General features: G+C 40.9%; 1 protein-coding gene across 8 annotated transcripts in view; it reads right to left on the bottom strand.

The window, feature by feature from the left end:
* Nucleotides 1-5,008: 5,008 nt before the first annotated feature.
* UTRN (utrophin) overlaps nt 5,009-27,226 on the bottom strand; it is a 538,889-nt gene continuing 516,671 nt past the window's right edge. For all 8 annotated transcript variants that reach the window (XM_043457450.1, XM_043457448.1, XM_043457451.1 and 5 more), the window contains 6 exons: nt 19,933-20,091; nt 19,307-19,547; nt 16,379-16,487; nt 14,810-14,908; nt 10,820-10,842; nt 5,009-7,025 (listed from right to left, as the gene is read on the bottom strand). In XM_043457450.1, coding sequence (XP_043313385.1) covers nt 7,017-7,025; nt 10,820-10,842; nt 14,810-14,908; nt 16,379-16,487; nt 19,307-19,547; nt 19,933-20,091 — 640 coding nt within the window. In that variant the 3' untranslated portion in view covers nt 5,009-7,016. The remainder of the gene's footprint in view (nt 7,026-10,819; nt 10,843-14,809; nt 14,909-16,378; nt 16,488-19,306; nt 19,548-19,932; nt 20,092-27,226) is intronic.

Here is a 27,226-nt window from a genome sequence, read left to right as displayed (position 1 = left end):
CTTCCTCAATGATCAGTGCAAAGAAATAGAGGAAAACAACAGAATGGGAAAGACTAGAGATCTCTTCAAGAAAATTAGAGATACCAAGGGAACATTTTATGCAAAGATGGGCTCAATAAGGGACAGAAATGGTATAGACCTAAGAGAAACAGAAGATATTAAGAAGAGCTGGCAAAAATACACAGAACAACTGTACAAAAGAGATCTTCTTGACCCAGATAATCATGATGGTGTGATCACTCATCTAGAGCCAGACATTCTGGAATGTGAAGTCAAGTGGGCCTTAGGAAGCATCACCATGAAAAAGCTAGTGGAGGTGATGGGATTCCAGTTGAGCTATTTCAAATACTAAAAGATGATGCTGTGAAAGTGCTGCACTCAATATGCCAACAAATTTGGAAAACTCAGCAGTGGCCACAGGACTGGAAAAGATCAGTTTTCATCCCAATCCCAAAGAAAGGCAATGCAAAAGAATATTCAAACTACAGCACAATTGCACTCATCTCACACGCTAGTAAAGTAATACTCAAAATTCTCCAAGCCAGGCTTCAGCAATACATGAACTGTGAACTTCCAGATGTTCAAGCTGGTTTTAGAAAAGGCAGAGGAACTACAGATCAAATTGCCAACATCCACTGGATCATCAAAAAGCAAGAGAGTTCCAGAAAAACATCTATTTCTGCTTTATTGACTATGCCAAAGCCTTTGACTGTGTGGATCACAATCAACTGTGGAAAATTCTAAAAGACATGGGAATACCAGACCACCTGACGAGCCTCTTGAGAAACCTGTGTGCAGGTCAGGAAGCAATAGTTAGAACTGGACATAAGACAACAGACTGGTTCCAAATAGGAAAAGGAGTATGTCAAGGCTGTATATTGTCACCCTGCTTATTTAACTTATATGCAGAGTACATGATGAGAAATGCTGGGCTGGATGAAGCACAAGCTGGATTCAAGATTGCCGGGAGAAGTATCAATAACCTCAGATATGCAGATGACACCACCCTTATGGAAGAAAATGAAGACGAACTAAAAAGCCTCTTGGTGAAAGTGAAAGAGGAGAGTGAAAAAGTTGGCTTAAAGCTCAACATTCAGAAAACTAAAATCATGGCATCTGGTCCCATCACTTCATGGCAAATAGATGGAGAAACAGTGGAAACAGTGGCAAACTTTATTTTGGGGGGCTCCAAAATCACTGCAGATGGTGACTGCAAACATGAAATTTAAAAGATGCTTGCTCCTTGGAAGAAAAGTTATGACAGACCTAGTTCAGTTCAGTTCAATTCAGCAGAGACATTACTTTGCCAACAAAGGTCCCTGTAGTCAAGTCTACAGTTTTTCCAATTCATGTATGGATGCGAGAGTTGGGCTATAAAGAAAGCTGAGTGCTGAAGAATTGATGCTTTTGAACTGTGGTGTTGGAGAAGACTCTTGAGAGTCCCTTGGACTGCAAGGAGATCCAACCAGTCCATCCTCAAGGAAATCAGTCCTGAATATTCATTGGAAGGACTGATGCTGAACCTGAAACTCCAATACTTTGCCCACCTGATGTGAGGAGCTGACTCCTTAGAAAAGACCCTGATGCTGGGAAAGATTGAAGGCAGGAGGAGAAGGCGACAACAGATGATGAGATGGTTGAATGGCATCGTGGACTCAGTGGACACAAGTTTGAGTAAACTCTGGGAGCTGGTGACGGACAGGGAGGCCTGGCGTGCTGCAGTCCAACAGGATGCAAAGAGTTGGACACAACTGAGCGACTGAAATGAACTGAAGCAGCATCGTATATTGGATATCATTGTCAATATATAAATCTGCATGGTGGGAGTGGAAGTGGGTAGAAAACAGGATACATGAGGATTGTTTGGGAAGGGCTGAGCCTTTGAAACTGTCTTCGGGCACATCCCAAGCAGCATACACAGCTGTCCTCAGTTTGCTAAGGGGTAAGCATGGTTCATATAAACAAGACTATTCTAGATTTTGATAGGCTCACTTGGGTCAGATTTAAGTTAGAATGACTTGATTCTTTCTAATGGTTTTATAATGTCATTTTATCTAAATTTAAAAAACTCGAAGTAAAAATTAAAAAATCAGTATTTTGATAATTTTCAAAATGGTTCTTAAAAAATGTCAGGAATTAATTGTAATTACATCTCATGGCAGCCTGGGAACTCTTCTCATTTAATTACAAATTCAACATTTGTGCTTTCTGGGTTGACAACAGGGCAAGGCTGCGGGCAAATCATCTATTAACTTTTTCTAATTAATCAAGTACAAAATTCAAAATAGTACCAAAAATAAGCTATCTGTAAAAGAATAGTTGAATCCAAGCATACACTGTAAATATTCCCAAATTATGAAAAATACATCACCAATTGGAATGGCTTCACAATACAAGATTAGTGCCACATTTGTAAGCTTAAACAAAACACAAATAAATTGCATATTTCTAAACAAATGCTTGCCAGGGCACAATGTCACATGTACCTACTCCTTTGTTCAATGTGAAGAACTTCCTATGCATTGTGTGTTTTTCCAGCTAAAAATCAACAATTTAATTTGAACACAGCTTCTGAGCAGTTGATAATAATATCCTTTTTATTCCATTTGTCATCTGGATTTTTTTTCTTTTTTCTTTTCTAATTTTACTGCCAATTCTTTTCTAACACGTCTTCTGCTTCTCCTAGGATTTGGGGCAGAGACTTGCTAAGTCTTCATACTTGCTTTTCCCCTGAAACTGGATTGATAGCCTGGGGCAGAGGGGCTGATCTTCTTGACCTTTGTTTTAGAAGAAAAGTGAAAGTTAAAGTGGCTCAGTCTTGTCCGACCCTTCGCGACCCTTTGTGTCTGACCCACTTACTATACAGTCCATGGAATTCTCCAGGCCAGGATACTGGAGTGGGTAGCCTTTCCCTTCTCCAGGGATCTTGCCAACCCAGGGATCAAACCTAGGTCTCCCACATTGCAGGTGAATTCTTTACCAGCTGAGCTACAAGGGTTTTAGAAGGCCTTGTGAAAAGTCTACTTACTTCCCACTCCATTGAGGCAGCTGACATCATACCCAAGGGAAGGGACACTTCAGTGTTTTAGCCCAAGTCCTCTGCTTTGCCTCCCTCTAAGTTTATAAGGTGAAATTTGATGGCTCCTCCCCAACTTAGCTATACCCTTTGTTCTGTGGCTCTGCAATTTCTCTCACAACAGAAGTGGATTCTATTCCTCATCCTGAGCCTTGTAATTTGCTTTGACCAACAGAATTCAGTAGAAGTGATAATGCACCAGGTCTCAGCAAAGCCCATCTACATTCCAACACTTCCGTCATTGCACAATAAGACACCCAGTTAATTAGCTCGCTAGTGGATGAAAGAACTCAGCCCAATAGCCCCAGTCTTCCAAGTCTAGCCATCCCACACCATTCAACAGCCAGTCAAATCCAGATAAGTCCAGATGGAATCAGAATAGTCCTGTCCAGATCAGCTGACCCTCACATCCCAAAAACTAAATAAAGGTTTTATGACTGCTGTGTCACACTGTGGCGAGCAGTAACTAAGGCCACAGGCAGTGAACGTAATGTGATTGTGATTGCACCCTGGCCTCCATCGAAGGCTTGCTTTTGTTAATGAACCTCAAAAAACACAAGCTGATATCATGTCAATGAACTTGGGGATACAACGTATAGTGTTAGGTGGTGTGGTATTAGTGGCTTCAGCTCTATTCAATTCTCAACGAGTGAATTAAGAAATGACCCTGAAAAAGTTGGTCAATTGAAACAGTGGAATGGTGGTGGGGGAATAACCAAAGGCAAACTATATTCTTTAAAAAAAAAAAAAAAATTCTATATTGTTGTTTGTTGTTTAGTCACTAAGTTGTGTCTGACTCCTTGTGACCCCATGGACTGTAGCCCACAAGGCTTTTCTGTACATGGGACACTCTTCTTTAAAAAAAAAAAAAATATATATATATATATATATAGATATGTATGTGTGTGTCTGTGTTTGTGTTTATGTGTGTGCATGTGCATGCATGCTAAGTCACTTCAGTGGTGTCCAACTCTTTGCCACCCCATGGACTGTAGCCCACCAGGCTCCTCTGTCCATGGAATTTCCAAGGCAAGAAGAGTGGGTTGCCATGCCCTCCTCCAGGGGATCTTCTGCACCCAGGGATTGAACCCACATCTCCTGCATTGGAGGCAGATACTTCACTGCTGAGCCATTGGGGAAACCTAGATTTTCATCTACTCACCTCTGTTTTCAACTACCTACTCAATAGTTTGCTGGAAACCAACAATTGGTTCTTTAGGAATGCTTAATGTGAATATTACTTTGAAGTAGACAGGATGTTTAAAATGTATGTTCATTAGAGTGGGTCGATTTTCTTTAACAAACTATAAATAAGGGGACTTTTCTATTTCATAGACAGCTTTTACTTTCAGAATCAAGCAACATGATTCTCAGCACTAGTTCCCATGGGGTAGCTTTGAAATGGATTAAACTTCTACTAGAGTGGTAAAATCCAATGCATATATAAAAAGTACATTATTTAAGAGCTTGAAGCGGAAAGTAGATTTGAAAGAGTAATTGGCAGGTTTAACTTATTTCTTGATATACTAAGACATTAAAGAAAGGTATACTTAATACAAATGAGTGAAATAAACAACTAAATGAGAAAAAAAAAAGAAAGAATAATTGACTAAATACGAATAGCATCTAAGATATTAAAACAAAAGCTAAATAGGTTTCACATGCATGTTTTTAACATCCAATATTATTTTTTCCTAAACTTCTATCTGTAAGGAAAATTGAGAATTATATATATAAGAGAAAAGAGAGAAACATAGAGAAAGAGAAAGTGAGACAGTGAGAGTGAGAAAGAATGTATTAGGGTGCATGAGAGAAGCTGCAGGAACATATGTAGATTACCAGGATACAGGCTCTCTTTATATTTTATTTTCATAAACATACATTCAAAGTTCTAAGTCTATCAGTGAACACCACTGAAGAATATCAAAGTCATTTTGTGTTAAAATTACGTTTATTCAGGATGAAAAATACAACATGTAACCAGATTAGATGATAGTCTATGATTAGTTCTTTACCACATTTTTCAAAAGAACTACATACTTATTTCCCCTTGTTGTTACTGCAATATATTTCTTTATATTTACCATTACTTAAAATGTTACAATGTAGTGTTTTATGTAGCTTTTCCTTAATAGCAGATAGAGAACATGTTGCACACAATTACAGGCAGAAAAAAAATTAATACATAACTTTTCAAAATAAGGACAAGGAAGACACCAAATCTACAACTTGTAGTTCAGAGTTCAGGGAATTTTTTTTTCTTTAAATAGGTATTTTTACTGGGTATGATGTGATCTGATAGAAGCTCTAGATTTTTCAAACTGCAGCGGCATAAAGCTATTTCCAACACGATGGATGAAGATGGATCTGAGGTAGAAAGGTGGTCATGGCTTTCCTCTTATATAAAACAATTTTCTTCTTCTCAAAATATCTTTACTGCAAATAGACACCCTTGCCCCCCAACCCACCCAACCTATTCTAAAAGAATAGGAATTTCTAACTTTAAGCCTCCTTCTGGCCAGATCCCAGTTAAAGAGAACTCAAAGTTAAAATGTCCTGATGTTTTAAAGCACATATGCTTCAATCAAAACACATTACTTTCACTTTTTTTTTTTTTTTTTGGTTTCTTTACATTTGGTAAATGACGTGGCATGTTTAAACTGAACCAAATAAATGTTGAATCAGGAGCTGAACAAAATACGTAACTGAATGCACTCAAAGGTATAAGCCAGGATTCCACCATCTAAGCATTAATTTCATTCTTCAATAGAAGCAGTGATATAGGCTTTTGATAAACATCGTTCCCAAATGCATTGGTCAAATAAAGGGTAATATAATAGCTATTCCTTCAAAAAGTAAAATGAGAGATTCATTAAATTTGCATCTGCTTTCAGAAGGAAAATAACTGGAGGTTTTAAGACTCATAGAGGGCTTGAAAATATTAGAGACATAAACAACCATCAAACTTTCTTCAAAGGGAACTTAAGACAACCACATATTTTGGTATCACAATTAGGTACAGGTCTGCTGTGTACTGAATGATGAAAATCAAGACCTGGGAACTAGGAAAAGTTGGACCAAGCCTTGTTTGTGTGTCAAAATGAAAATATGCTTAAATGGGCAACCTTTGGTAAAATAATCTTTGAGATTATTATAATTCTGTCATACAGATTGGAACATGAAATAAATAAAGAAATCAACACCTACTTATATAGAGCGGGGAGATAAAAGACAAGGGGGGAAAAAATCCCAATAGAAATGCCTGTTAGGCCCACAGGATTTTTATTGCGGTTATCCAAGTGGTCACTAAAGAAATAAGTGTATGATGTGAAGTAAAGTTACAGCATACACAGAGCTGTAGCCTAATCCATAAACATATAATATTTGATTGACATATATGATATTATTAATTTGGCCAAATCATGGAAACAAATAAAATCTATTTGGTCATGTGGCTGATGCATTATAAATAACCAAAATATAATGGTAAAAGAGTCAAAGAAACAAATGAAGTTATTGTACAAGGTTAATAAGAAGGAATGTAAAAATGTAAAATTGTCTTCTAATTCTTATGCATTTTTTCATGGTTATTAAAAAGAAGGTCTCACATTAGAAACCCCCCACCCACTTTCCCAATACTGTATACAGTATACAAATCAGTGACAAATGTATTTCCATTTCCAAATACCATTCTGTTCATTAATTTACAGTTGCATAGAAAGGGAAGAAGAAAACAATAATATATGATTATTATAAAAACAAAATATCCTTTCCTCTTTGGATAGTCAGTGTTTTACTCCTTCAGTAGAACACACAGTCAGCACTCAACAGCATAATTCAAACAGCCATGGAGCTTCTGATTAAATGGGACTTGACACTGGCATTTGCTGAAAAGGGCAACGTTGTAAATCAAGAAATGTTGGTTGGCTAGATGAATACTTCACATTGCCTGTGGGAAGAGAAAATAGCACTGTCAGAACAACATTTACAGAAGGCATTACAGGTAGCAGAGACCCGTCAACTCTTAAAAAAATAAAAGTGCTTCTTTCAGTATAGACAAGCCCTCTTTTGCTATGTTTAACGGGGACACTTGACTCCCACGTGACTTTTGTTCCCGGAATGAAGTCCTTTGCTTTCATCCTAAGATTTCATAGACTGCTTTTCATAAACTCAGCTGATATAGAGAAAGTCTGGAAGACTTTTCTCTTGTTCAGGCTGGAAACCAAGTTAAAACTGAGACGATTTGTCTTTTTTTCCCCCCCTGGGAGATACTAATGTTGACTGAATTAGGTTGGTGCAAGCACTCTGTGCCCCCCTGAGGGTCTGTGGGAGGTCTCCCGCAGAACTGGTACCCTGGACAATTCCAGGGTACCAGCTGGATCCCAGCTGGGATCCAGACAATAAGAACTCAAGACAGGAATCACAGTCCAAGGGTGTGCGATGGTGCCTGTTAAAGACTCAGGGCTAATGTACAGAGGAAAAGGAAGATAGAAATTCAAGTCACACTCCGAGGAGTGGCATCAACCTTTCAGAGGTCAAATGGTTGGGTCCATCATCATTAAAACCTGTGTCTTCAAACTAAAGGCATCTTTCACTAGCTTGCTCTAATGGATATCTACATCTCCCTAAAGGCACAGCTTCCTCCATAGAAAGGAAGGACTTCTTCACATAGGACTGTTTTTCATCTCTCACCCTCCTCAGATATTGGATAGATTCATATTGTGTTTTTCAGGGCCTTTTCTCTCTCTCCTTTCCTAAAAGTACCCAGCTTTGAATCTCCTGTCATTAAACTATACCACCCACTATTCAGTCCTCTTCTGGTGTCTTAGCTCATGTCCCCTTACCTCTTGAAGAAAAAATCACTGTCATTCACTGGTTTTAAATGTTCATGATTTCAATACATAGATGGTTTTTCCAAACCTGTGGCCTCTTAGCTCCTTGAGCTACTCTTCTCCCAGAATCTGTCCTTCACCCTTTCTTAGCCTTCCACTCAAAGTCTCAAATCTGGATGATTGCCAATACCTGCATCTCTTTCAATATTTCAATTTCAATCATCCCACTTTCTGACAACCTACCCGTACCTTTCCAGCTTACTTCCACTAGTACCCAAACTTCATTCATCCTTTGGTACTACAGCACATGGATTTTCTGTCTCCCACACCTATTGCATCCTCACTATTCTTCCTACCAGACTTGGGTTCAAGCATTATCATCACTCCTCTGCCTCTTCCCTTGAACTGTTGTACTCTCTTGGCCAAACAACTACTTCAACTTAAATGCAATACATTTCAAGTTAAATGCAATGCTCGGCCTACTCTGGTGCCTGTGCCCATGAACTTGAATGTGGCCGAAGGGCAACACATAGTCCTGGAGACAGGCCTCAAGTGAAATTCACAAGCAAGCAAGTGGTGGCCTTTAAGGCTACCTGGTAGTCACTCTATTTCCACATGCTCTCCCAAGCTCCAAGCAGCTACTGCACATCCTCCAGTCTCTCCTCATACCTCCAAGGCCTCCTCCCCATCCTCACTCTCTGCTAAAGCCCCTGCTTCTGATTCACTATGACAACAGAACAGTCACAAGACTTCTGCTCTCTGGGATGAGGTTCTTCCTTCTCACCGGCTCTCACACCACAGCCACTAATCTACTTCATATTCCCTTGTGTTCCCTTCGGTTACTAAAGATGAACCACCTGGGCTTCTCCTTAATATCTCAGCCTCTCATGCCATGAAGGCAGTAACACAATCAGAGGGTTCACGGTTTCAAAGAGATTCATAAACAAGTTCATGAGGAAAAATGTTCTCCAAAGATTTACTATGGTCTTGGGACACACTATTTCTAAGACTACCTGATAAGGAAAATACTGAAAAATACATGGGCTATATCTGCTAACAGTTCTCAGCAAATTCTTAAATGAAAAATCAAAATCTTTTCCCTTCAGAGTAACAAAAGCAGCTTTGTGTAATGCCCCAGGCATGGCTTTCAAGTCTATGTTCTGTGGTAGCTATCTGAAGTAGATGTTTGGTAGAACCCTGTCAGCTAAACCTATCTGGGTTACAGATAGTACATAGTACATAGAACTATTAAAGGCTTGAGTCGACTAAGTGACTTTCACTTTGGGCTTCCCTGGTAGCTCAAATGTTAAAGAATCCATTTGCAATGTGGAGACCCTGGTTTGATTCCTGGGTCAGAAGATCCCCTGGAGAAGGGAACGGCTACCCACTCCAGTATCCTGGCCTGGAAAATTCCATGGACTGTATAGTTCACGGGGTCACAAAGAGTTGGACACAGCTGAGCAACTTTCACTAAAAAGCTGTTAGAACACAAAAGATTTGGCAATTGGGGCATCTGGAAAAACTGACTTGGGAGGGGTCCCCCTTCCCAGACCAACAAACTGTTGTACCAAATCAACTAACATGTCAAGCAAGTTTCCTTATTTACATGGGGAATAAATCAACAGTGCTGGGCTGTGCTCAGTCACTTCAGTCTGTCTGACTCTTTACGACCCCATGACTGTAGCCCACCAGGCTCCTCTGTCCTGGAGGAATCCTCCAGGCAAGAATGCTGGAGTGGGTTGCCGTACCCTCCTCCAGGAGATCTTCCCAACCCAGGAATCGAACCCGTATCGCCACTGTCTCCTGCATGGCAGGCAGGTTCTTTATCTCCTGAGCCACCTAGGAAGCCCGCTGCTGCTGCTAAGTCGCTTCAGTCGTGTCCAACTCTGTGCAAACCCATAGACGGCAGTCCACCAGGCTCCCCCATCCTTGGGATTCTCCAGGCAGGAATACTGGGGTGGGTTGCCATTTCCTTCTCCAATGCATGAAAGTGAAAAGTGAAAGTGAAGTCGCTCAGTCGTGTCCGACTCCTAGCGACCCCATGGACTGCAGCCTACCAGGCTCCTCCATCCATGGGATTTCCCAGGCAAGAGTGCTGGAGTGGGGTGCCATTGCCTTCTCTGGGGAAGCCCGAGACCTCCTACACCTTGTTCCCCTTAGCTCATGGTATCAGAATGCGGAGAAGCACACCTAAGATCTGTCTCCTGACTATCTTCATAAGGCATGTGACTGGTCTGTTATCAACTGCACACAGGCCTCCTGAACGCATGGCTTCTCCAGCCCTGCAGAGCCGTAAACTGCTGCTGTCCACGACATATGCAGTAAGCAAGGGCACAGGTACAAAGACAAACGCTGAATAGCGTCAGAGCAGCATTTCGTGTACTCTCATCAAGCACAGGATATGAAGTAAGTGAAGAGCAAACCCAGGAGAAATCCTGTCCTGGGGCAGGGCTGGAGGCACTGCGAGGGGGCTGTGCCGGAGCGCCCGGTGCACTAGCAGGAAGCCAGGGATAGACTCCATACCGTGGTCCTACCGAGAAATGGGAAGAAAGGGGTCTAACAGGAAAACATTCTGTCCCTAAATAAAAACAGAGCATGGTTCATGGACTCTGAATGCACATGTATAGCATAAAAGAATTTCAATTCTCTGATTTCATAAGGCGAAAATAAAGCAAAAATAAAAAATCAACAGTAGCTAATCACTTAAAGTTTTTATTTTTAAATAAAGAAAAACAAAACCAAAAACTGGCCATCCTGTAAAGCATGTGGAATCTTAGTTCCCTGAATAGGGATCAAACTCTGACTCTAAGCACAGAGTCTTAACCACTGGATCACCAGGGGAAGTCCCACTAATCGCTTACTCCAAGTCATAATCTGTAACACCTAAACCAATCAACCCATGAACTCTTACCTGTGGCCCTCTGGGGAGATTTGCTGAAAGAGAAAACAAAAGCAGTCAGTTGAAGGCAGTTCTGTGGTTCTCCCGTTTTATGCATGCAAAAGTGTGAACTGCACCATTCCCAGCTGTTAAATGGATATTAATAAGAAAAAGCTTTGAGGAAGTTTTTTTTTTTTTGGCCAGATGCTTCAACAGGGCTAGTTTCCCTACTTAGCTTCTCATATCCCATGTGCTTTAAGAAATAAAAATTCCACCAAAATATGCAAAAGATATGCCAGCTCTCTCAAATCAGTACATGCTAAAGCATTCAGTGAATAATTAGTTTTGCAAAAAAAAAATCCCAAAATTTCCCACTGAAATCATGCCATATATTTGGTTTATGCATTAGAACAGAGAAAATTCTGTATATTCTCCTGAATAGTACAAATTCTGACCAAGAGGTCATTAAGGAAATGCCAGGGCCAGAGTCTTTAGTTTCTGCCACCCTTACCCCAAAGACCAGGAAGATGGTGGCCATGTGTTCGCATCAAGGAAAGAGCTAGCCTAGTCCTCAGCACTCAGAAGTCTTGTAGGAACTTCGGTTAATACTTTGCCTTCCATGGGCCGAGTTAAGAGCACGAGAGAAGTTAGAATATGGTGTCTAATTTGCCTCTGCACGAAGCAGCTCAGTTCCTTCCTGGCGGCAGAGCGCATGGTGCGGTGAAGCTGACCCAGCACTACCTGGGAGGACAGCCACCAGCACCGCTCCTCTCCAAGGCCGCTGAGGTTGCATCTCCCCCTTTCTCTGTGACACCCCACAATTTCTGAACTGACACTCAGCCCTGGGAGAGAGAGGAGCTCCACTGCTTATGGTGGGAGCATCTGTTCTGGGTCATTAAGGATTGTCCCTAATTAAACAGCATGTGACTACTTTCATCATTCTTTTCTTCCCCCCCTTTTTGAAGGGAAACAAAAAAACAAACAAACAAATCTGTGACCACACAGTAGGTGCTTCATGAGAAAAAGACAGAGCAAGAAGCAGAAGCTTCTTAAGATGCCCTGGAGGGAAAGCGTGCACCCCAGTAGTATTGGGGGGAATAATCAAGTCCTACCAATTATGTAAGTTATATCAGGGGAAAAAAGAGTAGACTTGCTTACATATGGGAATTACACTTGCACAGAACTACACCCTCTTGAGGGAAAGCTTAGTTGCATGAGCGTGAAGTATACCATAGGTAGAGTTAGGCTTCTCTTCTCAGTAACAAACAGCCAAATCCAAACAGAAATCAAATCCGTTTTGCTGCAAATCAACATTTTAACCCTGTGAAAGTGAAAGTTGAAGTCGCTCAGTTGTGTCCAACTCTTTGCGACCCCATGGACTGCGGCCTACCAGGCTCCTTCATCCACGGGATTTTCCAGGCAAGAGTACTGGAGTGGGTTGCCATTTCCTTCTCCCTGTAGCCTCTTATTAAATAAAGGCTACAAGTACCGTCTTGAACAAATCATACAAATACATATTTTAAAGAAATCAGGAAACTTTATATTTTAGTAGGTCTTAAAGTTTAGATGAATGTCGATCAAGCTCAATAAATATAGGCAATTCACAGTGAGAATATGCCTGCAGATAAAAAAAATAATTTAAAAAGCATTTGTTGGTCTATTGGTGAAAATAATATTCAGCTTACTACTAGCATCCTATATATTTGGATGACATAAAAGAAAAAAACAACAAAATGATGCTACACTGAAAAAATTAGTTACAGCAGTCAGTGAAAATTTTAGTACGTCAGTTAATAGGCAACATGATTACAATTCCCTTCATTAACTCCTTGCCAGGAAGAGATGGACATGCTTGCCTTTCTGCTCTGAAACTCAACGTAAATAATTAAAAGAAAACTTTAAAAGGCCATAATTCAAGGATGCTATCAGGACCAACTGGGATATTAATCCAAGATAGAGGAATTCTAAAGTGTTATGTGCAACAATATAGAGACACAGTAAGAAAAAAAAGTCATGTTTAAGTAGGCAATTCATGCAATTAGGATTTACGAATACAGTTTCATTTTAATTCCAAAAGTGCCAGGAGTGGAAATTCACTTGTGACCATGCTAATTTTTCATTCACAAAGGATCAAAAGTCAAGATTAACATGCAGATCAATTCACTGTATGCTGGTGACCAGCAATTTTAAAGTTCTCATTAGTTACAGGGGCTCAAGGGATTGGCTTGGCATTGGGAGGATGCCAATCCGATTTGTTTTCAAAAATTCTCCAAGGATGGTCAGTAAGCTTTGGGAGTTTGTGATGGACAGGGAAGCCTGGCATGCTGCAGTCCATGGGGTCGCAAAGAGTCGGACATGACTGAGCGACTGAACTGAACTGAAGCTTTGGAAATGCTAAGGCTTATTAAAGAATTTGCTAACTTGTGCAACTTAAAAGGGGCAACAAAGCAAAGGAATCCGACAGAACCTTCTAAGTACTATCCAGTACTGTCAATTAAACCTTCCTTCCCAATGGGAACATTTAATCATTCATTCATTCACTCATTCAATTCAGAAATATATTGGGCACCAAATCTATGACAGGTGCTCATTTCTATTCTGCATCCATTTTTTTTTAAAGTTTAATAAATCTAGGCAGAATTTTAAAAGTATATATTAATTTCACAAATAAATCAATTGTTTTTATTTTTATGAAAAGCTATCCCTATCTTGGGAGATTTTTATATTATCAAAGTATAAAGACTCCTTACCATCACTTAAAATGGTATTTTCTGAGGAGAGGATGGAAATGGGTGCAATGTCAGGCTGTTTTATACATACTACATATATATGATGAATAGCATATAATAGTGTGGTTCTGTGCTAAATCACCTGAGTCCTGTCCAACTCTTTGCTACCCCATGGACCAGAGCTTGCCAGATTCCTCTTTTCATGGGATTCTCCAAGCAAGAATCCTGGAGTGGGCTGCCATTTCCTATTCCAGGGGATCTTCCCAATCCAGGAGTCGAGCCTGAGTCTATTATGTCTCCTGCCTTGGCACGTGGTTATTCTTTACCACTAGGGCCACCTGATATGTAATACTAAAATCTTAGTGCAGGCTGAGTACAGTTAATCACCCCAAAATTATGAATATATTTTTAAATAATATATTCTGATTTCCTTAAAATATTATTTAAAATATAACTGCAGCATCAAGTAGTATGTATATATGTGCAGTAAACTGTTTGTTTGAAACAGCATAAATGTTTTTGCTGACAGCTCAGCAGAAACTACAAGGTGCCAAGGTGCTGAAGACAAAATGTTTGGGGAAAAAAATCAATAAATAACAATCATATAGTTTCCTTTGGGATTTGAACTGTTTTTATTTGGTTATTTTCTGGCTCTTGGTTGTTCCTATGGAAAATTCACAGGGTCATAATCTTCCATGCTTTAAATTGTTTGGCCTTTATACAGTGACTATTTTATTCCTTGAGAAAAGAACCCCCTAACCAAAAGAAAAAAAGAAAAAAACAAAACAAAACTCACACCAAAACAAAAAAAAAGGGGGGGGAGTGAAATTGAAAATAATCCCTTTTTACATTGGAACTTCATGACATCAGAAGACAGTATCTGAAGAAAAGAGAAGAGATGACTTAGAAAAAGCTATTTTCAGAACTTGTCTGGCACACCACAAAAAACACTCTTTTGGAGAAATGCACCTTTCTTACTATGGCCTGCACTGAAGAGGATAATTTCTCCTTAAAGACAGGCTTGTTTGACGTGCCCCATGTTGCTGCCTACAGGGCAGATCAAAGGCTCTCAAAGAGCAGGGTGGCTCTGGCCCTCCACCCGGGATGTGATGGCATCCAGGTTGGGTTTTGTTTGCCTTGCCGACATATGGAAAGCCTGATTTATCTTCAAATAATGTTCAGTCTCGCTTGCAATATTGCTGTTATCTCACCAAAGAAGACAAAGGGCCTCACACAGAAAAGAAGAAATCGAAGGAAAAAGCCTAGCAGTGGGGCTACGATCTTTGATACTCACGGCAGCAGGGTGGGAACGTGCTGTTGATCTGCTCCATGACCTCTGTCAGGTCCGCGCTGGTGTCGTGCGGGGGTGCCAGCAGCTCCTCTGCCGCCGTGCCTGCAGACACAAGGAACAACGGACGCTCTCAGATTCACGTCCGGTCTTCCACTAAAACCCAACTGCAGGGGGAAGAAGGCCAGCACTGGCCTCTAGACACCAGTGTGAAAATCATCTCCTTGCAAAGAATCACTTTAGGGGAAAATTCCAAAATCATTTTTGCATTAATTTCTGGTAACAGAATTTTTACATAATTAAAATATATTAGATGTTTCTATAGAAAGAATTCAAGTGCCAGGGGAAAATTCACGAGTGAAAAATAAGTAATGGGGCCATATTATTTCTTAGTTAGAAATCCACTATTTTGCACAGCTATTTTTAAAATAACTTTATTTATTTTTGGCTGTGCATGTGGGCTTTTCTCTAGTTGCGGAGCACAGGCTCCAGGGCGTTGCAGATTTCAGTAGTTGCAGCACACCGGCTCAGTAGTTGCCGCTCCCAGGCTTCAGAACACAGGTTCAATAGTTGTGGTGCAAGGGCTTATTAGTTTCTCTGTGGCATATGGGACCTTCCCAGACCAGGGATTGAACCTGTGTCTCTTGCATTGACAAGAGGATTATTTACCACTGAGCCACCATGGAAACCCAAAAGTATATTTTCATAAGAGAAATATATTCCATCAACTTTTTTCCTTCCTTCTTTAAGGAGACTTCAGCGTAGGCTAGCTCACACTGCTAAAAAGTTAGAGGTATTTTATAAGATACTTTCTACTTTGATGTTTATTTTGTCTTCAATCAACAGCAAAATAATTATCTTACTTAATTTAAAATAATTTCACTATTTTAGGTTTTCCTCGGATATATGCAGCAAAAGATATCCCATTAACAAATTAATTTGGTTAAAGTATGGGGTTCTCAGTAGGATTTTAGAACTTAATTTCATCAATAACAAAATGTCATTCCAGAATTCCTGGTTGACAGAGGCCATCCTCACAGCAGTGACAGGTCCCCATTGTGACCAAGGACAGGCTAGGTGGGACTTCAGCCTTAGATGGGGTGGGTGAGGCAGAAATGCCTGGCGGAAATAGGATGGAGAAGGTAGAATACTGAGTCCCCGACCCTGGGCAGAAAAACTATATTTGGTGTGATATTTGTTAGTCGTTTATTCTGAATGTGTACAACTATGAAATTTCAGAGTCAGAAGTTTATTGAAAAAAAAAATCATTCCTAAGTCAAAAGACAAAATAAACTGTTGCTCATCCCAAAAGGAAGGAGCTCTTTTTTCTCTCCCATCAAAATTCAATTCACTACTACACCTTACACAGACAAGTGCATTATGGTTTATTATTATAAAATGCTTGCTTTTTTGGTATTGTTAAAATGGCCTTATACTCAGCTGAGATGAAAGAGAATACAAATTCCCTCATGCTTAAGGCACGTATGTGCAAGAATGTTATTTAAAATGAAAAGACAAACGGCAAAGCCGGGGGTAGACCACAGGAGAGAGAAGCCGAGTCTTGGGGACACAGACCTGCCTGGTGGAACTGTGGGCCCGGGTCTGGATCCAGCGAATAGTTCAGTGCCGACTGCTGAGGGGAAGCCCAAGGGGAGACGCCATTGATTTGCGAATCAGATTCAGGCTGGAATCACATTCAGAGGTTAGAATTGAAGAGATTCAAAAAATGATTAAAGAAAACATTTCTAACTTCCCTTCCCCAACTATGGATAATTAAATCACACAACATCCTTCACCCTCAGTTATTTTCAAATACGCTTTAACATCAGTTGGTGGACTCACTAGTGTTCAGCTGAAGACCAAACGGTCCTTCCCTTTGGATCTGAGAACTTTGAAGAATTCACTTGGTTATATGGCAGGATTTACCTATCAATGTCAGGGTCATTCCCTCGATTGTTCTATTAGTTTTATGTCAATCAAGCAATTTTGGAAAGATGTTTCATTCATCTTTAAAATTAACACTGCTTCTCATCCAGTAAATTTATCTAATTTAAAAATTATGCTAATTTTTAATTTAAATCAATATTTAAGAGCAATATTGGAGAGCGGTAAAGGGTACGATTTTGGGGTTTTTTTGTTTTTTCAATTGAAGTTGCTTTATGATGTGTTAGTTCCTGTTGTATGGCAAAGTGAGTCCTTTATACATATATACAGATATCCACTCTTCGTAAATTCCCATATAGATCATTACAGAGTACTGAATAAAGTTCCCTGTGCTTGAAGAGCATGACTTTGGATTCAGCTGCTTGGATACAGACTTGGTCACTCAGAGCTGTCTCATTCTGAGGAAATTTTATAACTATCTGCTTTTTATTTATAAAAACCTAGATTTTTTTTTTTTTTTTAAAACTAGGGTTGATGATAACAGCATCAGCATCAGAGGGTTTTATGAAGGAGGTGATCAATTAGTATTTCTGCTGTGATTAGAAAGGAGTCTGACACACCTAATAAATACTTCACAAAGGCAGGAAATTTGAAATAGTGATGGATACACTGACAGGTACATGGTCAGATGAGAAAAGCGTGATTCATGGTAAAGGCAACGCAGAAGTTCCATTGATTTTGATGTTGTTTGTTTCCATTAAATCCATATTAGCTGAAGTCTGGCGGTTTTGCTAGTTTTTACTATCAGAGTTGAATTTTCCATCAACTTTTGGCATTCATGCTAGGTCATTAAGAAGAGATAAGAGCCTTATAGTCTAGAATAGACAGAGCTATTTAGATATCCGATATCTTGTAAAGCATTACTGTGCAATTCTGAAGGCTCATGAGCCATTAGGCAGCTCAGTCTAATGGGAGGAAGAGAGTAGGGGGAGGCGGGCGGTGAGCAGGAGAGCCTTGGCTCTCTCTTCAGAGTATCACCAGGCTAAGCAAACAAAACTTTCAAGCACAGCTGCCTTCCACAACAACTCTACCTGTGCACTAAGTCCTTAATACTCACACTTCATATTCTGAATAAGAGAGTTCGAGGAAAAAGCCATCCTTTGTCCAGGCACCAATCAGAAACATCATATTTACAATATTGACAATACAGTTTTTCTGCTGTAGGGGAGTGACATCAAGGTAAGAACCTAATATTCAAAGGATAAGAGAAAGCCTGCCAGGCCTTGGGGAAGGTCTAAATGATGCACAGTTTCTAAGTAAAGCCTCTCCCAAACAGTCTCTCACAAAGTCTGAAACAGTGACAGACATTCAGAAAGTATAAGGGGTGTTCTGTGGCCCGCTGTATAGGTAATGCAAAAATTACACTGTTTTGAATGATTCTGACAAGTTAAAAGATACTGCAAGCAACTGTGAAAAGATGGTTTTCTAAAATTTGAGAAAATCACTGGAGAGAAAGTTGTTTCTGCCTTTGATAAACACATCATTTCTGGAGAAAAGCATTCCTATTCACTGTCTAGGGGGCCCCACACTGCATGGGCCAGAGAAGAAAGCAAAAGATAGCATGAATGTTGATGTCAGAGATTCTCCAAGAGAGGGAAGTTCCAGGCCCATCGTCTGGGATTCTTCACAATAAACACCTGCTGCAAAGATATCTTCACTACTAGCTCTGTGACATGATCCCCACTCTTCAGCTGCTAGATGTAATCAGTTACTTAACTCTCTAAAGTGTGTATGTCTTTATAGATGATACTATCTTGTTATATATCATACTGTCTTATTATGGTCCCTAACAAGATTGCAGAAACTATATCTGATGCTTCTTTTATATCCCAAAGAACAGTGTGTTTCAAAATTGCAGGCTATTATCCACTGATGAGTCATAAAATTGGGTCTGACCAACACTAAGAAAGATAGAAGAAAAATGAAAGGCAAGAGGGGAAGGAGGGGGAAGGAAGGAAGAAGGGAGGAGGGGGGAAGAAAAATAGAAAGAGGCAGCATTTTTTAATAACAGCAATTAGTATTTTGTATTCACCATACTTGTATGCATTCATCATAATGCAAATTGTATTTTTATTGTCGAGAAAGTTTGCAAACAACTGCCATAAAACATGGTGCTATGTGAGGAAATAATAGCTGAAAATTAATAAACATCTGTTACTTAATTTCTTGAAAATAGTTTATGGGAAGGAGATTTTAGCATGAAGAGTTCAGGTCACTTCCTCTCCCTTAATATCCACAGATGTTTCCCAAATGTAATTTATGCAGATGTATGTGACAGGATCTTTTCCTTTAACCTATTCAGAGCTGAAACAGATTTCAGTGTTAAAGAAGAATGAGCAATTCCATTTTAAGCTGGGAAAATGCATTTTTTTTTTTTTTGGTGCCAGTGAGGATTTAATGCTTATGTTTGTAGAGGGATTTCTAAGCCAGTTGAAATCAACTATGGAGAGGAGAAACCAGAAATGAATCTTCCTACTGACTCTGGGACTGAGCCCCATGGAACGTGGGACTGGGGCAGATGGCGTGGGGACCGGGGATGCCAGGTTCCGCACACTCTACCTGCTCTAGCAGCTGCCGAAGTCGGTGGAGCTGAGACTCCAGCTGCTTGTTGTGATCTTCTAAAATCTGCATCCTAGCCTCCAGCCGACCTTTGTGCTGCCTGAGGAGTTTCGCCTCTGCTATAAGTTCTGAATCCTCAGACGTGTGATGAGGGGACACAACAGAGTCTGGAGGGGAGCCGACAGGCAGGCCCCTTCTCAAGTGCTGCTCTTTCAGCTGCTCGTATTCCACCTGCAGATTTCTAGTGGAGGGAAAACTGGAATTAGTATTGGACATAGCACCTTCTCTCCAAAACAGCTCATGAACTCCAAATGTAGCCCAGGCTATCTACTTCCTCATAGGTAAAAACATTTATTAATGAGACAAGCAAGCATGAATAAAACCGTAGCTTTAAATAAATAGATGTTCTAACAGACAGCACCCCTGAACCCTGAAATGTAGCTGTAATCTGCACCCAGCTGCCCAGTGTGCTAATGTCCTCTGAAACTTTGCCTCCACGGTGCTTCCTAGAGAGTAGTCCTGAAAAAAGAATGGGTAAGGGCATGTGGAAGTGCATACAAAAGGATTTCCCATGAGAAGTCTTCCCAGGGTGAAAGACTTCTTGATTTCTCCAAAGTCTAGCACACCTTTGTTCTTCCTCCAGGTCGGCAATGATCCGCTCCAGTTCTCCGCGTTCTTCCCTTTCTACCGACTTCAGGATCTGAGCTGGACTCTGGGGCTGGCTCACCGGGGACTCCCCTCCGAGCGTCTGGCAGTACTGCTGGATGAGAGCGTGCTCGTCCTCCCTGAGGTGACAGAGGAGACACGCACAAAGGCTCATTGGAGGTGGGTGTCGCTGGACACCGAGGAAGGAGAAACAAGGACAGTCAGGCCGGCTGCTGAGCCTCGACCGCCTTAAAACTCACCGTCCCCATGACCTTCCTTTAAAACTCTGGGAAGATAGTTTACCTGAGAGTGTATGTACACTACCCACACACACACCAACATTTCATGCTTGGCCTTGGTCTAGCATGTATATCTCACAAAACTTAGAAGAGATATTTTACTCAGCAAAGTATATAAAGTACAACACTTGAATAGTTAATATAAAAGACTTTATAGGCAAAATAAAAAAACTGAATGCCAAAAGAGTAAGTTAAAAGACTGTTAACTAAAATTAAACTGCTATAGGAACTTCTCTAGTGGTCCAGTGGTTAAGGCTCCATGCTTTCAATTCAGGGGGCGTGGGTTCCGATCCCTGGTCAGAGAACTAGATCTCACATGCCTCACATTGAGTGGCCAAAAAATAAAAAAAAAAAAAATTCCTATAGTCTGAGTGTTTATTTCTCCTCCCTGAAATTCACATGTTGAAACCTAACCCCCAGTGTAAAGATGAGTGGAGGTGCGGTCTTCGGGGTGATTAGGTTATGAGAGTGGGGTCTCCATGAATATGATTAGTGCCCTTATGAAAGAGATCCCAGAGAGCTCCCTTCCCCCTATTCCCTGTGAGGGAACTACAAGGTGACAGCTATTAGCCAGGAAGGGGGTCCTCATCAGACACTAAATCCACCAGCTCCTTGACCCTGGACTTCTCAGGCTCCAGAACTATGAGAGAAAACACTTGTCATTTATAAACCATCCAGTTTAAAGTCTTTTGCAATCATTGTCCCAATGAAGTACCTGATTTCACTATCTTTAGCATGTAGTTGAAAGCAATTGTATAATGCTTTGTAACCCAAAGGGTGGTAGAAGCTGTCACATTCTTTCATTTAAATAACTTAGTATAAATTATAATTGTAGATATTTTTAAAACATCTATATTTATTTTATTTGACATTATCAGCACATCATTTCTAGGATCAATCATTCTGCATTAAACAAGAAATTCCATTTAATTCACTCTGGTTCTCCCACTTTTCTAACTACTTGTCTAATGGACTAGATGTATTAATAATGTGGTCAAATCTAATAACTGACAGAAACAGAAGCATAAGAACGTAGACAGAGTTGACATGTTTATGGGAAAGAAATGCTTACCAGCAAGCTTGGAATCCCTTCCCTTCTTTTACCAGAGATGTCACTGACTGTCAGTCGCTCAGTGTATCTGACTCTTTGCACCCCATGGACTGTGGGAACTCCAGGCTCCTCTGTCCATCGGATTCTCCAGGCAAGAAGACTAGAGTGGGTTGCCACTCCCTTCTCCAGGGGTTTTCCTGACCAGGGATTGAACCTGGGTCTTCAGCATTGCACGCAGATTCTTTACTATCTGAGCCACCAGGGAAGCCCAGAGATCCAGTCAGATCTCCTTGTAAATGTACAAATGATAGATTTCCTGGTTAATGCTAGCAGGAGAGTGCCGCTACAGAATCTCTTGGGCAGATTGTACCTGATATGGTTTTTATGGCCTTTGGTAAACAAATCCTGGAATCTACGGATGTATAGGGTGCATGCGTGCATGCTGTCGCCTTAGTCGTGTCTGACTCTCTGTGACCCTACGGACTGTAGCCTGCCAGGCTCCTCTGTCCATGGGATTATTCTCCAGGCAAGAATACTGGAGTGGATTGCCATGCCCTCCTCCAGGGAATCTTCGCAACCCAGAGATCGAACCTGTGCATCTCATGTCTCCCGTATTTTCAGGTGGGCTCTTTACCACCAGAGTCACCTGGGAAGCATGTATAGGGTAGGGCTTCAGAAAAACATCTTGTAAGTTATGTAGCAATTAGAGTATAAAATCGAGCTATCCCATGCCTGAACCCGCTCCCTCCTGTGTAATGATGTGACTATAAATAGTCCTTAAAGAGCTTGTCTGTTACCCTGGGGTCAGGCACATCCTAACGCAGCCAGAAGGAAGGTGAGTGGCACGGGCAGCCCTGGACCTTTTACTTATGTCCTGGAGATGATGAACATGCTTGATATTGGGTAAGATCTGTGACCCTGAGTCTAGCTTGAAAAATCTTACCTTGTGTTATCACAGTTTACTCTGATAAAGAGGGGACATGAAATTGCATCTGATAGGTAGTGCATTCTTAGAAAAGTTGTGTCCTGATCATTGAGATCAGAGTGATATAAAGAAGCAAATGAAAATAATGAATGTTAGGGCTGCGAAACAGCCAAAGCAAAGGTTCAAATGAGCCTCTTGTTGGTTTACATTGCTCCTTTATCAGTAAATTTCCCTAACCTCACCTTCCTTCTATTATCAAATGAATAAAAAAGGAGTAAACTGGAAATAAGAAACATAGATGGGAAGGATTGAAATAAGCTATGGCATCATCCTTTGATGACCAGTCTTGCAAAAACGCGGTATCACTGTGAAATAAATAAGGGAGCCTTGAGAAGAATCTCACACTTGCTCCTAAATTTAGAAGGATGAGCAGAAGAGGAGAGAATGGCCCCTGCATTGCTGCGGGGCAGCAGGGTTTGGAAGCGGAACGCAAAGCTCTCAGGATGCCCAGGTGGCGGAGTCAAACAGAAACGTGATGCGTGAGACAAGTGCCTGGGCCTGGGGCACTGGGAAGACCCAGAGGGATCGGGTAGAGAGGGAGGTGGGAGGGGGGATCGGGATGGGGAATACACGTAAATCCATGGCTGATTCATGTCAGTGTATGACAGGACCCACTGCAATGTTGTGGAGTGATTAGCCTCCAACTAGTAAAAATAAATGAAAAAAAAGAAAAGACAAGAAACGTGGCAAGGAGGTATGTGCATGTGTATTTTGAGGAGGGAGAGGGTATTTTCTTGATAGAGAATAAATGGGTAATTTATTACTGTACCCTAAACCTAACTGTATTATGAAGGAGCAGAGAAGGCTATGAGGCTAATGGAGCAACACCACAGGGACACCAATTAGCTGCTAAAGATGACAAGACCCTAATTCAGTAATGCTTGGAGTCACTTCACCCAATTTAAATGATGAGAAAGACTGTAATGAGAGGGGATTATAAAGTACAGATCTGATATATGGACAGAACAAATGAACAAATTAGAAAGATACAGTGTGCATTAAACAAACAATAAAATAATTAAAAAGTAGGAGTAAAGCAGAACATTTAAAATATTTCTTAGGCCAAAAACAATGAGTATAGAAACCAAAAAGACTGAGTGGGCAAAAAAGAAATAGTAACAAAAGAAAAATGCTCATATATATCTCAGTGAAAATTTTATCTCATCAGAATAAAGCATCACAAGCAATCAGCCAGAAATCAAAACAAAACAGTAAATCATATATAAAGAAGAAAAAGGTTTAGCCTCCCATTCTCCATAATATTTAGTGTCCAAAGATACCAGTCAATGCCTATAGTCCTAACCTAGCCATTCTTCTGACCAGCCAGGTTACATAAATGTACAGCAAAGCACGTTGTCCATAAGGCAAAGGAAAGAAAGAGCGACAATAATGCAAAACAGAACCAAATTAGGTGGTGATCTCAGGGACTGGAGTAAATAAGAGTGATAAACTGAAGCTCACATTGGTTTAAAAAACAATTAATTATATGATGCCTATGAGTAACTCACCTAAAAGAAAATCAAAGACCAGAGTAAAAGTTAAAAAAAAAAATACTATAAGGATAAGATGAGTTAGAGGAAAGCCTGGTCCCTATAAGCTCTCTGGCAGACCTATGATTGGATCGTAGACCCCCACATGGTTCCTCTCCCATTTCCCCGACATTAATCCATTTATGTCCTTGGAGCACTTATGCCTTCAGGCACCTGACCTCAGGAATTATACTTAATGCTCAATATTAACACCAACTAAATATCTATTTTAGATATCTGGGGACTATCTACAGTGAAACAAATACAAACAGCTGAGTCAAAATTTGACTTGAGATGCATCTTGCTGTCGACATTTATATAGATTCACTTCTTTTGGGAAGTGTATGGGGCTTTAACATAATATTATTATTTTAAAAAATATAATTACCATCATCATCTCTATCATTATATTCTTTCAATAAGGTGTCTGGAAGAAAATTAAGACAATTTTTCCAAAACTAAGAATTTAAATATCATTCGTATATAACATATAATTTTAGTCTTAAGTGGTTTTCACAGACTGTTAGTCCTAAAAGTTCGATATAAAAATAGATATATTTGAGTTCTTAATTATAGAGTCATGAGGTACCAGATTAGAGTCATTCAACATCAATAGTGTGCCCAGTGCTAAAACAGAAAATGCCACCAACATGTGGAACTGTACCAATGAAATACAATTAGACAGAACACCATTACACTGTATTTAAGTCATGCATAGTAAATTGTCTGGATTACAAAATTAGTACTTATCCAGTGACAAAAGAACTGTGATTCATTGAATGACCTTTTGCAAGTAAGACATAAACAAAAATAACAATAATTTCCTTCCTTTAAAGATTTGTTTTGTTCCAGGCTCCAGAGTTGAAAACAGCAACACCAGTGCAAATCATGTCAGCTCCCCAGTTTGATCCTTCCACACACTACAGGTTCACTCAAGAGGGGAGGTGGAGTGAGACACCCTGATGGCAATGGCCTAAGGCAATGTCCTTGGGTTTCAGCTACTCAGATTTCCCAGGACTATCCTGGGTCCTGTCTCTTTTTGAGACGGGCCTGGTTCATTCTCTGAAATGAAAGAAAATTAAGTCGTGTCTGACTTGCAATCCCAAGAACCGTAGCCCGCCAGGCTCCTCTGTCCATGGGATTCTCCAGGCAGGAATACTGGAGTGGGTTGTCATTTCCTTCTCCAGGGGAACTTCCCAACCCAGGAATTGAACATTGCAGGCAGATGCTTTACCAACTGAGCTACTCAGGAAGCCCTGAAAGAAAATTAGTATCCTTAAAATGAATGCCTTTACAATTTCCAAGTTAGACTTTCAGAAGAAAAGGGATTAGGTTTTGTGGATTAGGTTTATGTGAGGCAAAATGCCATGAGACTGATTCAGGTCTAGGCTGAAGAAGTAGCAGCCCATGATGCATGAGGGGTCAACAACTCTTAATAATTAACCAGCTTCACCAGGTGGCACTAGTGATAAAGAACTCGCCTGCCAATGCAGGAGACATAAGAGCCGCCGGTTTGATCCCTGTGTTGGGAAGATCCCCTGGAAGAGGACATGGAAACCCACTCTAGTATTCTTGCCAGGAGAATTCCATGGACAGAGGAGCCTGGCAGTGTACAATCCATGGGGTCGCAAGAGTCAGACACAACTGAGTGACTAACACTTTCACGGAAGATGAATGCTGTGAGGAGCCAGGGAACTGGTTCCATAGACCAATTTGAGGGACAGAGAATGGCCCAAATTGCAGGATAGGATGATTGCTTCTAAAGATACAAATGACTAAAAGGGCCTGGGGTAACTTAGAATTACAAGTTCAAGTCTCAAAATCCATACCTCAAGGCAGGGGCTTTCTTTTACTGTCGACAGCTGAGACCACCTAAAAACCAAATTTGGGAGGTTGGGCCCAGCAGATGGTGAATTACAAAATCTTCTCCTTGGGTCCAGACTGTGAAGCTGGAGCACAGATGGACATGAGCAGAAGCAGAACAAGGACAGAGGGGCCTGGAAGGATCTGTGGATGCTCTGACCCTCCCACCTCCCTCACTGCAGGAAGCCCTCCCTTCCCACACCAGCTGAGGCAGCGAAGTGAGGCAGTCAGGCATGGTCAGGGGTCCCTGTGCCTGCAGCCAGGATGCCTGAGTCTGAATCCCAGCTCCACCACTGACTACGAGACCCTGGGCGTCCTCCTTCACCTTGTGGGGTCCTGATTTCCTCCTCTATAAAGTGGTGTAACAAGAGCATCATGAACAACTGAATAAGCAACGGTGGGCAAAGTGCTTAGAACAGTGGCTGCCTGGCTCTTGCATGCATGCCCAGTTGCTTCACTTGTGTCCAACTATTTAAGACTTTATGGACTGTAACTCACAAGGCTCCTCTGTCCATGGGGATTCTCCAGGCAAGAATACTGGAGTAGGTTGCCATTTCCTCCTCCAGGGGATCTTCCCAACCTAGGGATCAAACCCATGTCTCCTGCATTTCCTGTATTGCAGGCAGATTCTTGACCACTGAGTCAGCAGGAAAGCCCTGCCCGGCTCTTAGAGGAGTCTCTATCTATATCAAGGAGGAGATGGTGGTTGTTTTTGCACCATCACCATTATTATTCAAGAGATATTTAGTAATATTTCTACAGCCTTGATTGGAATAACAAAAAACCTCAACTCAAGAGGGCCTAGGGGTAAGGTGGAGAATTCAAGAGAGAAAAAATTGCAAAATTATTGTAGAAGTTCACTAACATACAATTTTTGGCTTAAGGCACTCTGAGCTGTTTTTTTTTTTAACCCTTCCCAACAACAATAAAAATTACTAATACCTTGGGATTTAAATTGCTAATACCGATGTTGGTTGCCTCAAGATAGATCTGAGGGTGATGCAGAAGAGCCAAGTCTGCCTTAGAAAGCCACTGATCCCTCATTCAAAAGTTGTTGAATTGTTAGGTGGCACTGAATACTGTCATCTTTTGTCTTTGGGGATTGTATCAGGATCCTACCAATGCCAGAGCCTTAAGAGACTTCCAGGAAAAGGCCAGGGTTAGACTATATTGCATACGTGTGTGTGCTAAGTAGCTTCAGTGTGCTCGACTCTTTGCGACGCTATGGACTGTAGCCCGCCAGTCTCCTCTGTCCATGGAATTTTTCAGGCAAGATTACTGGAGTGGGTTGCCGTGCCCTCTTCCAGGGGATCTTCCTGACCCAGAGACTGAATCTGCATCTCTTAAGTCTCTTGCATTGGCAGGCAGGTTCTTTACCACTAGCGCCACCTGGGAAGCTCATATTGCGCATATACTTCCTGCTACTACAATAAGGTCCCATAAGAAACAGATAAGCTTTGATCTAAGCTAAAAGCAAAGAAAGAACAACACCATGTCTTGATAAGGGCAGCAAACATTTCTTGCTGTATCCTATGATCCAAGATGCTA

This window comes from Cervus canadensis, chromosome 33, assembly GCF_019320065.1.
Source record: "Cervus canadensis isolate Bull #8, Minnesota chromosome 33, ASM1932006v1, whole genome shotgun sequence".
Taxonomy (NCBI): domain Eukaryota; kingdom Metazoa; phylum Chordata; class Mammalia; order Artiodactyla; family Cervidae; genus Cervus; species Cervus canadensis.
The sequence above is the reverse complement of the archived record's forward strand: the minus strand, read 5'-3'. Positions and strand labels throughout refer to the sequence as shown.